The sequence below is a fragment of the Protopterus annectens genome, chromosome 7.part0 (assembly GCF_019279795.1).
Source record: "Protopterus annectens isolate FY-2018-M chromosome 7.part0, PAN1.0, whole genome shotgun sequence".
Taxonomy (NCBI): Eukaryota; Metazoa; Chordata; order Ceratodontiformes; family Protopteridae; genus Protopterus; species Protopterus annectens.
The window spans coordinates 1,700,248,622-1,700,263,859 of record NC_056739.1 but is presented as its reverse complement, the minus strand read 5'-3'; the positions used below and the strand labels follow the sequence as shown (position 1 = coordinate 1,700,263,859).

General features: G+C 40.4%; 1 protein-coding gene across 1 annotated transcript in view; it reads right to left on the bottom strand.

The window, feature by feature from the left end:
* Positions 1-15,238, bottom strand: part of LOC122807176 (transmembrane emp24 domain-containing protein 10-like) — a 100,232-nt gene that overhangs the window by 70,956 nt on the left and 14,038 nt on the right. The window contains exon 2 of the mRNA XM_044078214.1: positions 2,543-2,663. Within this exon, the coding sequence (XP_043934149.1) occupies positions 2,543-2,663 (121 nt within the window). The remainder of the gene's footprint in view (positions 1-2,542; positions 2,664-15,238) is intronic.

Sequence of the window (15,238 nt, the reverse complement as noted above, 5' to 3'; positions counted from 1 at the left end):
AGTGAGGTGAACAAGGTGTGAAAGAGCAAAATGTCATGACACCAGTAATGGAGAAGCAAAGAGCAGACACGGGAAGAAAAGATTACAGAGAAACTTGGAAAGTGGTAACCAGAAAAATTACTCGGTGAAAGAGCTATAGAAAAGGAACTGGTAGCAGAAGTTAAAATTATAAAACCCATGTAAACAGGAAAAGAACAGGCATAAACTTGGTCAAACTGCCTAAGGGAGAAATGGACATAATAGAAGAAAAGGCGACCAAAGGTATTTGAATAACATTGCTGTATAACTGTACAGTATCTGTTTTCATGAATGAGGGGGGAGGATCCTGGTTTGATAGAGACGGTGAGAGGAGGAAGGGAAAAGCATCCAGATATAATCAGTGTCAGCAGGGTAGAACATGAAGTAGTTAGGAATCTGGACACAGTTTGGGGAAACATTGACCAAGATGCTGAACTGATCACTGTCTCTGACTGGAGGTACCAGATGTTCTGAGAACTGCCATTCAAGTGAGGCAACAGAACCAAGCCTAGAAACTATAGACCAGAAACCTTTATCCTATATGTGGGAACCTAGTGGAAAACTTTCAGAGGAAGACATCTGTAGTACTCCCAGAGGAGAACCAACTTTGAGATATGAATCTGCATGGGTTGAAAGCCAAAAGATCCTGTTAGTCTAATCTAAATCAATTTTATGACTATGTTACAATGAAAAGTGACAAAGCATCCTAATTATTATACAATATCAAAGTTCAGCAAAGCATTGAACTATGCGTACCACAGAAGGCTACTGATGTAACTCAAAGGTCAATCGGGAGCAGGACATTAAAATAAATGGTATGATAAGTGGGCAGGTGTATGAAGGGAAGGCCCAGAGGGTGGTGGTAAAATGGACCTTGCTAAGGAATAAAGAATATGACTAGTGGTGCCCTCCATGGCTAGTCTAGGAATGGTGTTCTTTAAAGTGTTTGTCATGGATATCAAGCTCAAAATCAATCTTTTTCTCAGTCAATACCCATATCAAGGCTATGGTATGTGATGGAGGTATGAGCCTTGCAAAGCATCTAATTGGGTTGGGAGGGTGGCTTAATGGCTAAGGTGTTTGTCTTACAAACACAAGGTGCAGGGTTTGAGTTTCACAAGGGATAATTGGCTAGGCTTAAAATGGCTCGCAAGGGCAGTTAGCTTAGTACTAAATTATGAACCTATGAATTGGGCTAATGGGTTTGGGAAGATAGTTGGCAGACATGGCTAAGTGAAGACAAACTGCTGCACTTACAGATACTGCATAATCGATCAGGGGTTAATAAGTATGACCTAGAAAGAGGGCTACCACTCATGACATAAGTGTGGTGGAGCAGCCTTAGGTCAACTGGTGCCCTAGGCAAAAGGGCTCCACGGCGCCCCCCACCACACCAACTGGTGCTCTCATCCTGGTCTACCTACACCAAATAAATATTGGAAAAGTGCCCCTAGTAGAGCTGCGCACTAGGCGGCTGCCTAGTTGGCCTATGCCTAAGGCCGGCTATGTAGTAGCAAAGTGAAGTATCATTTTCAAAGTTTTAACTCAGAATGATAGGTTGCATTCTCGACAGAACAGAAATGAGGGACTAAGGGATAGTTCTGCCACAGTATAGGCTGCATCTGGCAACTAAATGCAGTTCTAGAGTGCTTAATGGGATGAAGATACCACAGTGCAGGAATGCCGAGGATGATGAGGGGATGGCAGTGTTGGACCATGAAGGAAGACTGAACCAAACAAATTTTTCTGGAAGCAAGGTCATGTGTGATCATGGCCTTAGTCTGCATTAACATGAAGGGGACCATGAAGATACAGATTTAGCAAGAAGGACAGGTGGTGCAAGAAAGAACAGTAGCTACAAGTAGAGGGTAAATGTTTCGGTGTAGACCAAAGGCAGTGAAAGCAAGGAATGCACTTATGTAGTTTGTAGGAAGCAATATTTTGCAAGGTTTGTACAAAGTAATCTGCCATTGCATTTATAATGGTATGAGTCAAGTGGAGAAGGTGGTAAGGTTGTCACAGCAGAACTGTAGGGTGACAGCTGTACACAGCAAGTAGATGATGCAGACAATTAGTCTTCTCCTCCTGCTCGAAAGAATATACATGTCCACTGATACTGTCTCCCTGTCAGAAATGAGAGACCTGATCTCGTATACAGTTATTCAAAGAAAAAAAAAGAGAATGTTCTGAAATGCTCTGTTTAGTTTTTAAGTGTTTTTTAATGAGAGTTTCACCTTCCTGTCCATACTTTCATGTTGGTTGTACCTCCTCACAGCCCTAGAGTGCACCTCATAGTAGGTGGAATACCCTGAGCTTTCACAGCTTTTGATTTAATACATATTCTTTTCCATTTGCTCTGTTCTGAGGAATGCATTGTACTCCCACATTAGTATGCCAAAACATTAACAAAGCAATGCTATTATCCAAGTGGTACAATTTGCATTTGTTTCCCTACTTTGAATAAATGCTTTTATTTTCTGCATAACAGCAAGCAAGACACCCATGACTGTGGGCTGTAGCATACCTTCAGTGAGCCAGCTCTGAAAACACATCTCGTAAATGTCATAGTCATCAGTTGTAAAAGCAAACTTTCCCTTATGGGCATCTTCCTTGGAGTACAAAATGTGTCCTGACGAGTCAGTCACCTGTGAAAAGAACATATTACAGGGCATTCATAGCTGCAGAAAAGCAGAATTAATTCCTTAAACAACAGCTCATGAAGTCAGTTCAGTCATTATTTAGAAATAAAGACACGTGGATAAAACAAGCAAAAAATATTTTAGACATTCATAAGCATTTTTTGAAGCACTGAATAAAAAAATCTTTCTAATGTAAATAACAGCATTAGTAAGATGTCTGTATCTGGTCATGATTTATACTGTCAGTTTAGAATCAATTTTAATAGAAGATTTAACTGACCACGATTTTCTAGTCTCAGCACCTATTTACTATGACCATTAAAAACACTGCAGAACCAATCTCAAACATTGCCGACATGAAAGATTTCATTAAAGGCAAAAGTCTGGCCTTTCTCATATTTGGTTGGTTTGCTTATCTTTTAGAGTTCTGGTAACTTTCTAGAGAAAAATATGTTGGTGAATAGTCTACCCTCCCCACTCCCTGAAAAACAGATTGCCCGATCTTCTAAAGTTGATTTAACACACGCTCACACACAGGTATGTTTATATATCTTGTTGCTCCAGACATTTAGATTTCTCTAATACTCCTGCAGTGTTTTCAGAAACAATCCATCCATCTGCAGGATGCAAAGTATTGCATCTTGATTAATCCAGTTTCTTTAATGGCTCACATGCTTTTATTAAGTAATTAAAACTCTACAGCAGAAGCAGATGAGTATCTCAGCACTTGAAGCAAACCAACAGTGGACTCAGTTCACCATCTAGTGGCAAAACATATGATTACACATACTTTGTTCACTGAACAGCTTTAAGGCAGGAATGAAGCATTATGTGGTGAAAGTGAGATATAGGTTCACAGGTTCATAGGTGTGTACTAGGCTAATGGCCCTGGAACCTTTACAAGCCTAGCCCATAGGATTACCCTGGCATCGTGTCACCCAACCTTAGTTCCTAGTGCCTCTGTTGAGTAGAGCCACTGGAGTGATCCCCGGGGCGAATTTTCTACTTCCCATTCACTCATCAAGATTTCTCTTGAAGAGGGCCAGTGAGGTGCTCTGCTTGACATGTATGGGAAGTCTATTCCATAGCATGGGCAGTGTCTGGGTTATGAACCTGACCCTCCAGCATGTTCTGTTGATTGTGGTAGTGAGGTTGCGGTCTTTGGAGCATGTGGTGCGGAGGGATTGTGATTTCTTTAGATGTAGCATTTCTAACAGAGCTGGGTCAGACATGGCTTTGTAAGTCAAGCAGAGATCACCTCTAAGTAGGTGATATGAGACAGAGAATAGTTGGAGTTTTTTGAGTCTGTCCATATGGGACAAGTGTTTAAGGCCTAGGATCCTCTTTGTGAGGTACTTTTACGGCCTCTTCAGTTGCTGCAGGTGTCTAATGAGGTACATGCCAAAATCGGGAGTTGTACTCGATGACTGGCCTAATGAGGGAAGAGTAGAGGGAGACAATGACCTCTTTCTTCCTGGATGCAAAACCCTTAGTAATGAGATGTGCCACATAGAAGGACTTTCTGACCACAGTGACAACGTGGTGGTCAAAAGAGAGGCTGCTGTCAACCTGCGTTCCCAGATCTCTTACAATGCCTTCTGTGTTCAGTGGACTACCATCAATGTGGTAATTCAAGGGAAATGGGTTTTTCCCAAAGGGGATGAAGACACATTTTTTGGCATTGAGCTTAAAGCCAGGTTCTGACACCAGTCATTGGTCTCATTGAGGCCTTTCTGTAGGATGTCAGCATCACTTGGGGAGTTAATAATAGCTCCCAACTTGCAATCATCTGCAAACTTTGTCAGCCAGAGTCCCTTCATATTGGCCTGGACTTCAGAGAAGTAGATACCAAACAGGAGAGGACCGAGGACCGAACCTGTGGGACTCCACTCGTGACTGGTCGGCAGTCTGACTTGGAGTGAGCTACTTTCACACTGTGGGTTCTATCTGTGAGCCAATTTGCAACCCACCTAGTGATATAGGGGTTGATGCCTAGCTTAGTAAGTTTTTCTATGATTCCTGAGTGGGGAATGGTATCAAAGGCCTTGGCCAGATCAAGATAGGCTGCATGAACCACCTTACCTTCATCCACAGCTCTGGTGACTAACTCAAAGAAGTCAGCCAAGCTGGGCAGGCATGATCTACCCTTCACAAAACCAAACTGATTGGTGAGATTTACTCCCTGTATTGGCTGGGTTTAATCCTATTGGCAAAGAACTGAGGCATCAAATGTTTAAGCTTGAAGGAGATAGATCTCGGCCATAACACTCACCCCTTCAAGACATTGTTTTTAGTATACTATTAAGGTACTCTTACAGTATCAGCATGACTTTATTTTTATGACCAGTAAAATCACTGAATAACCGCTACAGTGTGAGTTGTTCAGTCATCATCATCAATCCTCTTTGTCACATTTTCTACATGGGGCCAGGGTGTCATGTCAACTGTCGCCATCTCTCTTGATTCAATGCCAGTCTCCTACCTTCTTCAACAGTCATGCCTGACTATTGAAGGTCTTCTCTCACACAATCCATTCACCTCTTTGCTGGACACCCTTGTTTTTTCTTGCCTACTCCCTGTCTGTCCCAAATCTTCTTAACTAGATTGTCTTCTCCTTTTTTACACGCGAGCCCAGACCACCATAATCTCTTCTCTTTGAGGTTCTCTGCAACTGGAGCTACTTTGGCTTCTGCTCTGATGTCCTCATTTCTTCGTCTGACCCACAATGTGCATGCTACCACACTTCTCAAGCGCTTTATCTCCATCATCTCTAGCTTTCTCAACTGCTCTGCCTTTATTTCCCAGTTTTCTGTACTATACAGTAGTACTGGTCGCACTACTGTTTTATACACCTTACTTTTCAGCTTCTTTGGCATTCTTCTGTCATACACTATCCTTGACACTCTATGCCAGTTGGCTGCATTCCCTCTGATTCGAGATTTGACCTCATTCAGACTTCCCTTCTACTCAGCCACCCCTTCCAGACACTTGAAACTGTTGACCTGCTCCACTGTTTTTCCTTCAATCAGCATTTTCACCTTCTTCTTCCCCCATTTGCTGCAATTATAACTACCTTATCTGTACGCTGCTTCATCCTGTGTACCTTCAGTTTTGCATTCCATTCCCCTATACTTTGCTGAAGTTCTTGCTCACAGACTGCCTGTAATGCCACATTGCCTGCATACAGCTACTTTGTTAATCAGTCCCCTCCAGTCTGTTTGCTGATGTAGTCCATCACCATATGACCAGTAGTGGACTCTGAGCTGAACCTTGATGCACATCCACTTCCACTGGAAACCCCTCTGTGAGACTGAACACTGTTCAAATATGAGTCAATTGGTCCTTCTACATAGCTTGCACTGCTTCTACCACTGTTTCTGGGATTTTAAACCACCACATGACTGCCCAAAATGAGCATTCTTGGGACCTTGTCATATGCTCTCTCCAAGTCTAGGAATATCCAGTTGGACTCTTTCTTTACCTCCATCTTCTTCTCATCTATCTGTCTCACTGCAAACACTAAGCAATTTGCGCTGCATCCTGATCTGAATCCAAGCTGCTTATCTCCTGTCTTACTTTCTACTACTCTGTGTATTCATTTATTAATCATCCCTTCCAAAACTTTCCTGCAGTGTGACACTAGCTTGATACCTCTGTAATGCCCACAGTTGTGAATGTCCCCTTTATTCTTGGACACAGGCACGAGTATACTTGTTCTGTAGTCATCTGGGATACACCTTTCTCTTCAAACAGCTATGAGCACCCTCAGGCTATCTCACCCAGCATCTTGATCATATCTGCTTTGATCTCATCTGAACATGCTGCTTCCCCTGACTTCACTTTCCTTAGTGCTGTTCTTTCTTCTTCTAGGGTGGGGTCCTCCTTCTCTCACCATAGGCTGTGTCTCAGTCAGTGCAGTTTCTGTAGGGTTTTCTTCATTCAGAATCTGGTGAAAGTACTCCTTCAGTCTGCCTTTGAGTTCTTGTGGGCTTGATGAGCAGGTTGTTACTGGCATCCCTTACAAAGGGTGTCTGACTATCTTCTTTATCTTTCTGTCTTTGCCTTGTAAGCTAATAGTTTCTTTGTGCCATCTACTGAGTCACTTTCCAGATACTGGTAGAGTGTCTCTGATGCCTTGTTCTTTGCTACTGCAACTACTCTCACAGCCCCTTTGTTAGCCAACCAGTATTCCTTCTTTCTTTGGCATATCTTTTCTATCTCCCACTATTTCCTGCACTACTACTTTCTTTTGATAGCTTCCTGAAATTCTGCATTCCACCACCATCCTTCCTTATGTACCTTATTTCCATAACTGGCTTGGCCATACACCTGTTCTATAGTCTTCATGCACGCTGTTTTAAAGCACTGTCATATTCTTCAACTCAATCCATTTCTTCTTCTTCTTCTTCTTCCTGAGGTGCTAAAGTCCTAAATAATTCCTTGAACTCTTCTGCTTTCTCACCAGGTCTTCAGCTTATTCACTGTTGAAAATTAGAACCTTCTCTGACCACTGCTTGCAGCTGTTTGTATCAACCAGTGGTTTATGCTGTGGGCCGACTGTTTCACTGAAGATGATTCTACCCCAATGCACTTTACCAGGATGAAGTCTACCTGACCTGCATGTTGACTACTCTTGTATGTGATCTTGTGATGCTCTCTTACTGAATCATGTGTTGGCCACCATCAAGCCATTTGTCAGACAGAAATCTAGAATGGTCTCTCTCTTTTCCTGTTGCCCCACCCATCGGGATGCAGGTAGTCCTTGTATCCTGTTCTGTGTGTCCTGATATGTGCATTCAGATCACCCATTATCAACAACAATTCATGTTGTCCTGCTTCATCTAGAAGGTCCTTGAACTGCTGTCTGAATGCAATCTTTTCCTATCACAACCCTACTATGGGGTATAGACTGAGATTATAAATAGTGCCCCATCCTTACACTGGAGTCTGATTGCCACGAGTCTATCACTAATTCTGATTACAACCCTCACTGTCTACTGAAGCTTCTTGGCTCACCAGAGTTCCCACACCATTTCTAGTTTGTCCTCCTGTGTGGTAGACTCTGGATCACACGCCAAGTGACTTTGCTGCACTGCTCTTCCATCTTGTCTCCTGGATACATAGGATGTCTAGCCTCCTACTTACCATCCTTTCATCCACTTCCACTCCACTCAACCTCTTAGACCAAGACATCCGGACAAAGTCTGACAAAATGGAGGGACAAAGGCCCAAAAATAGGCACAGATTTAAACAAAATCACTCTTATAAACTTAGAAAGTTGCTAGAGTAACAGGGGTTGTGTTAAAATACATTTTTTAAGGATTTAAAGTCTGAAACGCAAATGTATGTCATTATTTGGTAACTTCAGTCCTCCGATCATCCCAGTGATTTGCCAGAAAACTACAAATTTTATGAGGAACAGACCAAAATATGAGGTAAAAATCTGGACATTCAACAAAAATCCGGACAGTTGAGAGGTATGTCCACTTCCAAGTTGCATCCTGTCAGTGAACCTACATTGAGTATAGCAATTCTTAGTTTATGTTTGGCAGGTTGATTGGTTTAACGTCTGGCTTTTGCTCAAGAGAGCTATTCCAGGTAACCCAGGCTAGGCAACCGGACAACACCTAGACAGTTGCTTATTGACTCAGGTCTGCTGAGCTTAATGGCAGGCACACACTGCCCAACAGACTATTAGCATGGGTCTCGGGCATAGGTCAGAGTTGGCCGGGTCCTTAACCCACTTATCACCAGCAAATACCCATGCCTATTTGGCAACATTAGTCAACACAACCAAATCATCACCTAGAGACAATTTTTATACCATCTAGTGGCTAGCCCTGGCACTGGGCACAGTCAATGCTATTATATCTTGACACCACAGTTAAAGGAGTACAACAGGTTTCTCTAATGTATTCCTCAACTTCACGGCCCTTTTCCTCCCTATTTATATTGTCCTCTGTAAACCAACAACAATAAAGCATTTACAATTTTTATAATTCCCCTTACTTCTGTAACAGAAGCCTACCTTCTCATACTGTGATGGTTTCACTTACAAAATGATTCTCTCACATTTGAATAAAGCTTGCTGGAGTCGCCCAATTACTGACATCATCAAGGCCAGGCAGTGCAGGTACTTTTTTTTTTGTTTTTTTAATCAGTTTCCTCCCCCAAAGTGACATCACCACAGCCGTCATCTGATTCTAACTAAAATAATAAGACCTACCCATTCTGTGATGTCATGGCTCCCTTGTCCTTCCCTCAGCCTGAGTGCTGTTCATTTTATTCAATAGTAGTGTAGTAACACCGATGTTTGGAAACAGAAATTTGGTATGCATACTTGTACATTCTGCATGGCAAATGATGCTTAGGTGGTGTATCACTTGCATACTTCTCTGTTGTATTTGCACCAGATACTGCTAGTGTGCAGTGCGGGAATAGAAAGATTAAAACATCACCCTGGTATCAGAGGTGGCAGTGCAACATATTCATAGTGGCTTAACATGAGAGTAGCTCTAAGCAAGCACCATGTGAAACCTGAACAAGCACCTAGAATTATTCAGTGCAGCTTCCACACCTTAAGTCTGAAAATGAATTCAAATACTCACATGAACAGGAGTAGCTGCATATTGATGGCTAAAGGTGTATGGGCATGTCAGGTGGTTACTACACTGCAAAACTGGTATGTAATGGTGGAGATATTTGGAAGGCATGAGCAAACACACCAGTATATTAAAGCCATAGCACCAACTGAACTGGAGGCTGGCAAATAGATTTAGTAAGGGATTTTGTCCATGCACAAATATTTCAACAGTGATTCTTTGCAGTGGCATCCATTATCTGATTCAAGGTAAGTTAACCTTGATGTCCTTTATTTAAAAAAAAAAAATCAATAAAAAATTTACTTTGTTATAAGTGACTTCTGGACACAAGAAAAAGGAAGGGGAAATATAGCAATGTGGTTTGTATGTACAAAGACAAATTCAGGGACACTGCAAAAGGTTTTTTTGCAAACCATCCAGTGTAGTAAAAACATATGAAGGCAAACAATGCATACCAACACACTTTGCACATGTAAATCTCAATTTTTAACAAGGTGGAAGCATAAAGTGATACCTTAGCACTTAAATTAATAAAGATCTAAACTGGTTAATAGTATAAATGTTTTATTCTTTAGCTCCTTGGTGCAAGACCTTACTGGATGTGATTACAGTCAAGTAAGGCCATGGCTATAGTGCAGCAAAAAAAGTCCCCTCTAACAAAGGAAATGCTAGAGCAAAGATTAAATTACATGAGTCAAGCACCCTGCTGAGATCTGCCAATCAATGGAATTACCAGGTCAAATTACCCTCAGGACTTTGACAGCTAGGGAAGCTAAGTGTTATGGGGAGGGGAGAAGTAAATGGACTGGAATTCATTGTCTCACAAATTAGTGCCATTTAAACTAAATTAGAAAAAATGGCAGCAATAAACAGCACTTTGAGTGTGTTCTGTGGCATTTGCACTGTTTCTGTTTTAAGTAATCATCCAGCAGCAGGGAATGTTACTTACACTGTTCTATTTTACTCAGTACTTTGTACGCATGCAACATCTATGAAATGACAGGAACTTTAGGCAAATGGAGGCCTGCATGATGTAACATTTTTGAGCCAAGCAATGATTTCTGGGATACTGGATGGCAACCTGATTTATCCAAACCACGTCAATATGCCAGCCTCCAGGTGGACAGAGTCTGGAATTACATATAAAAATATTTAAAATCCTGTAAATAATCCCAGAGTGCTGTTAAAGTGTAGGAAACATCATGCCATGATGTTTTAATCATGTTTTTTTAGTCTGTGGGTGCGGTACTCCTTTAATGTCCAAAGCAGTTGGTTTACACAACTCTTCCCCCTATAATGCACTATCTGGAGACTGTGATACTGCCCACAGCTGCATTCTGGGCGAGACTGAGACAAAAATGCTCAGTGTGTTTTTGGATGTTTTGAGGAACCGCACAAAGACCTATGGAAAACATGCAAACTCCATACAGGCATTGGACAGAGGTAAGGATTAACTGTACCTTGTGCATGGGAGGTGAAGATCTTAATCATTGTGCCAACTGGTCATGATGGTATTTTGAAAAACATTTTTAGAAACTCCCACCACTGCTCTTTAAGCAATCTGCCTATCATGCCTCTCAGTCTAGAGACATTAAAAAATAGGAAAATGCAGCTAAAATTTGGACATCTAATAAGCATACCAATTGACTCCTAACTCTTCTTGCTTCCAGAAGGAATACGGGATACTACTTAGAAACGCATTTAAAAATCAGAGAATGACAAAACTGATGGAAAAATATAAGCACATTATCAAAGACACTGAAAAATCTGTAGACTTTAATGAACTGTATCATAAAATTCTACCAAACAAGGTCATTTATTGTTGCTTCAAAGGGAGTCATAAGATGTGTGCCCTCTTTCTTTAAAATATTGTTAACACTACTGTGTTGGTCATGTAGTGTATTTTTTGTTGAACTAGAATGCTTCAAAAATCACATGTGATGAAGGTGATTCAGAACATTGTGTGAATGGATAAATCAAGGCTGAAAGAGAGGACATGCCTCCAAAAATAGGTACATCCCAAATCAGGCATGAGAATACTAACATTCTTCCAAAACAGGGACAGTTAAGAGGTCTGCTGCGTATGAACAGAACCTTACTGTAAGACACAAACTGAGATACAAAGAAACACAGATCAAAATGGCACAAAACCCTGTAACAATCCAAAATGCCAAACATGTCAAATGATTTGTACTGCTATCCATACAGTAATTATTCCAAACTGACTTTGAAAGCACTTTTGTACCTTTTTCCCTTTGCATGTACTTCTGAGAATATGCTTTGTCTAATCAGATGCAGGGAATGGCCAAAAACAGGTTATATAGGAGAGACAAGCCAGACATTCAGAGCAAAGATGAGTGCCTACACACACACACACACACACACACACACACACACACACACACACACACACACACACACACACACACACACACACACCGTTGCTTACAGAATGATTGACAAAGCTAGTGGTTGCACACTTTTGTCAGTCTGATCATTGTGTTTTGGACATGTAGATACAGTTCTTTGAAGACATTTCTGTACACTCCCAGAATGAAGGACAATGGAGATAAAAGTTCATATGATTCTTTGATATGGTGTTGACCAATTTTAATGTTGATCTACATTTCATGAAATATTCTTAAGACTTAGGAATATTTCCTACAGGCACAACTAATAATAGATGTATTGGGTATACTGAATGGCAATAAATGTATATTGTACTGAAAATGTGTAATTTTAGTAATTTTAACCTGGCCCCAAAATGACAATATTCTCAGAAGTTTATAGTACATGAAAAACTGCTGGTGTGTTAAATTGTGCTGGCATTTGGTTTTACTACTGCAAATAATGTTGTTAATGTTATATTTAGGCCAGAATTTTAATTGTAAGATTAACAACTTTTGCTTGTCAGTCAATAAGGCCTTAATATTCAATAGTTTAACATTATTGCAAGCTGTGTGTTCAATAATGCTGCTCTTCAAATGTACAAGCTAAGACAATTATGACAACATGTAACACATGCATACTCTTGAAACCTAGTCAGTCACTCACTTTCTTTTCGTTTTTGTTTTCATTCTTCACTGTTAGCTAAACGTTCTACTATCTGCTAAAATGCAAGACTTTCAAACAGTATTCTAAAAAGGTAATGATTGTAAATAAAAGTTCCTTTCAGAATTTAGTCAATATTTTAGACTTCTCATCTAAACCAATTTAATGTTAAACATGGTCCAAAGCTAATTCTGAAAATGTCTGGCCCTTACAGTAATGACATTCCATTTATATGGAATACTAAAAGCTACTTGGTTAAGAAGATGGACATTTACATTACAGAACTACATCATCAAACAAATGGTCTGCAAATGTTGCTTATTTTTCATATATTAAATGCATGATATGCATATACTATTAAGCATTTTGCAAAAAAAGAGAAAATATGCACAGGCACATTAAATTTAGCTCCAATTTTATGCCAGAGCCATGGACTAAAACCCAAAGCAAAAAGGTGTATAATAGTAACCTTTTGAAAAACAGTCACCTCCAGAAATTACCACATTGACATACACCCCTAAAAGACGACCCAAAAATCAGTACTCTGGGAACACATGTTGACAGTAACCTGGCTGTTTAGCACCACATGTTCACTGTGGTGAGAAAATCATTATGTGTTGTACAACTTATTACTGGCATTCAGGTCCAAGGATGTCATTGTTCCTCTGTAATCGGCTATCATCATGACAATCATCAACTGCAATGCATCATTCAGCATGTATCTGACAGCTTGAGAGACTACAGATGTTACTCACAAAATAAATACAGGAAGTAAACAAGTCCTATGTAGTCCATCTTAATGCTGTATCCCTGTACTTTGTCTCCTACAAAGTGGTACGCAATGATCAATGCCTAGCCTATAAGGCATCCTCTTATTCCACACTGATGGATTTATTTCACATCTGCAAGCCTAATGGCATCAGAAATACCCATTCTAAGGACCTAAGCCTTTTCTGTGACACAAACAGGGCATGTTGAAGGGACAGATGTGTGTATCAAAGATTACCCCTTCTCTGGGACAGGCTTCCCATCCATGTGAACCATAGCTCATCCCTAACGCTGTTCAAACATAACTTGGACAAATGGATGGGAAATGGTAACCTTACTCCTGGTTTGGCACCTATGTCCCTAATGAACAGAGGCAGCCAATGAAGGCTTGATGTCTACAAACCTAGATCATAACTGCAAAATTTATTGGGATATTTACACATCCGCAATATTCTTGGTAAATTTGGGAAAGCTTGGGTAGGCTTAAAATGGGTCTTGGGCCGATATCCTAGTAATCACCTATGAACATATTAAAAGAATAATTATTATGGTTAAAAAGTAACAATATTTAAAATAAAATTTAAAGATCTAAAAATTTTTCCTGGTATGAGTTTTAAGCAATTCTTAAGAGATAGCATTTCAGGGACCTTGTGAAGGTGGCCTCTGCTGCCATCAGCAAAGTAGCTGTAATCAAAAGACAACCTGACAGACGTTTCTAATCAAGTCCTTGGAAGAGTCGACAGTCCCTCACTTGTTAATCTGAGAGACCTACCTGAGGCATCTAGCAAGAAGCAGGATTCAAACTGCGTAGAGTTTAAGTCAAAAGAAGAATCTTGAACATATGCACCTAGCAGTGATCAGAAGACAGGATAGCTCCTGCAATAGTAAAGGGATGTAGCATAAATTAAACATCAAAAACCTTGTAGTGCAATCTTGCAACATCTGCAGTCATGCTGGGCTCTCATCAGACAGCCCAAAGTAAAACTGCAATAGGACAGGTGAGAAGAAAACAGTGAATGGATGACTGTTGCAAGTCTGACGATGTGATAAGATTGCAAATCCAAGCAATAACTTTCAGAGTGAAGATTATGTCTTAATGACAATCAATATCTGACCACTTGAGTGTTCAAGAATCACACCTAGATCATGGACTGTAGAAACAAATTCCAAGAATATTCTCCCTGTGTAAAATAAGGGAAGAGAAAAACGTGCTGAACTTATGGTAACATGTACCAGGATCACCTCGGTAGCAAAGGCAGGCACATATTCCTAAGTGAAAAAGAGGTGAACTCGGGTAGCATAATGATTGATAAGAAACACCTCTCTCTCCCTCACATTACCTCCTTAAGGTGCAACATATAAATGGTGAATAATAGTTGCATCAAGATTACATCCTGTGGTGCACCACACTCCAGAAGGTACCATCCAGAGGAGTTAACTTCTGGTAACACCCTCTATGAGTTGTCTAGTAGGTAACAGGCAAATCAGTAAAACACCATGCCATAGTAGACTCTCAAATACTTGATGAAAATGCCATGATCCACAATACAAATGCATCCAAGAGAGCATGGATGACCAAAATAAAATACAAATTTCAATCTCCAGGCATAGGGAAGTCTTTATCAGTCAGATTAATGGCTGTTTCAGAACGATGCCTTTATTGTAAAACTTTACTGCATGGATCAAAGAGACCAAGAGATATTTGTAGAAATCCCCTGTATATACGTGTCTATATCATTTGAGCAAATGCTTAATTGAGCGAATTGCTATTTGTCTAACTGTATTAAGCGAAAGCTCAATTAAGCGAATGCTCGATTAAGCGAATTCTTCCCCAGGGAAAGGACATGGTTGGCCATCATCGGTATTTGCCTTTTCCCCACTGTAGTGCAATCTCGGAGTTGGTATATTTAGTTGGGGGGTGTGAAGCCCCTCACTTTTCAGAGTTTTAAATGTAGTTTTGTTTGTTACGAGTGGGCAGCTGTTTTTTTTTCACCCCAGAAACTTTTCACATAACCAAGGGTTCGCTTAATTGAGCTTTCGTTTAATACAGTTCGACAAATAGTGATTTGCTCAATTAAGCATTCGCTCAAGCGATATAGACACATATATACACCACCTTAACAATAACTTTAGCTAAAAAACAAAGCTTGAGATGATTTA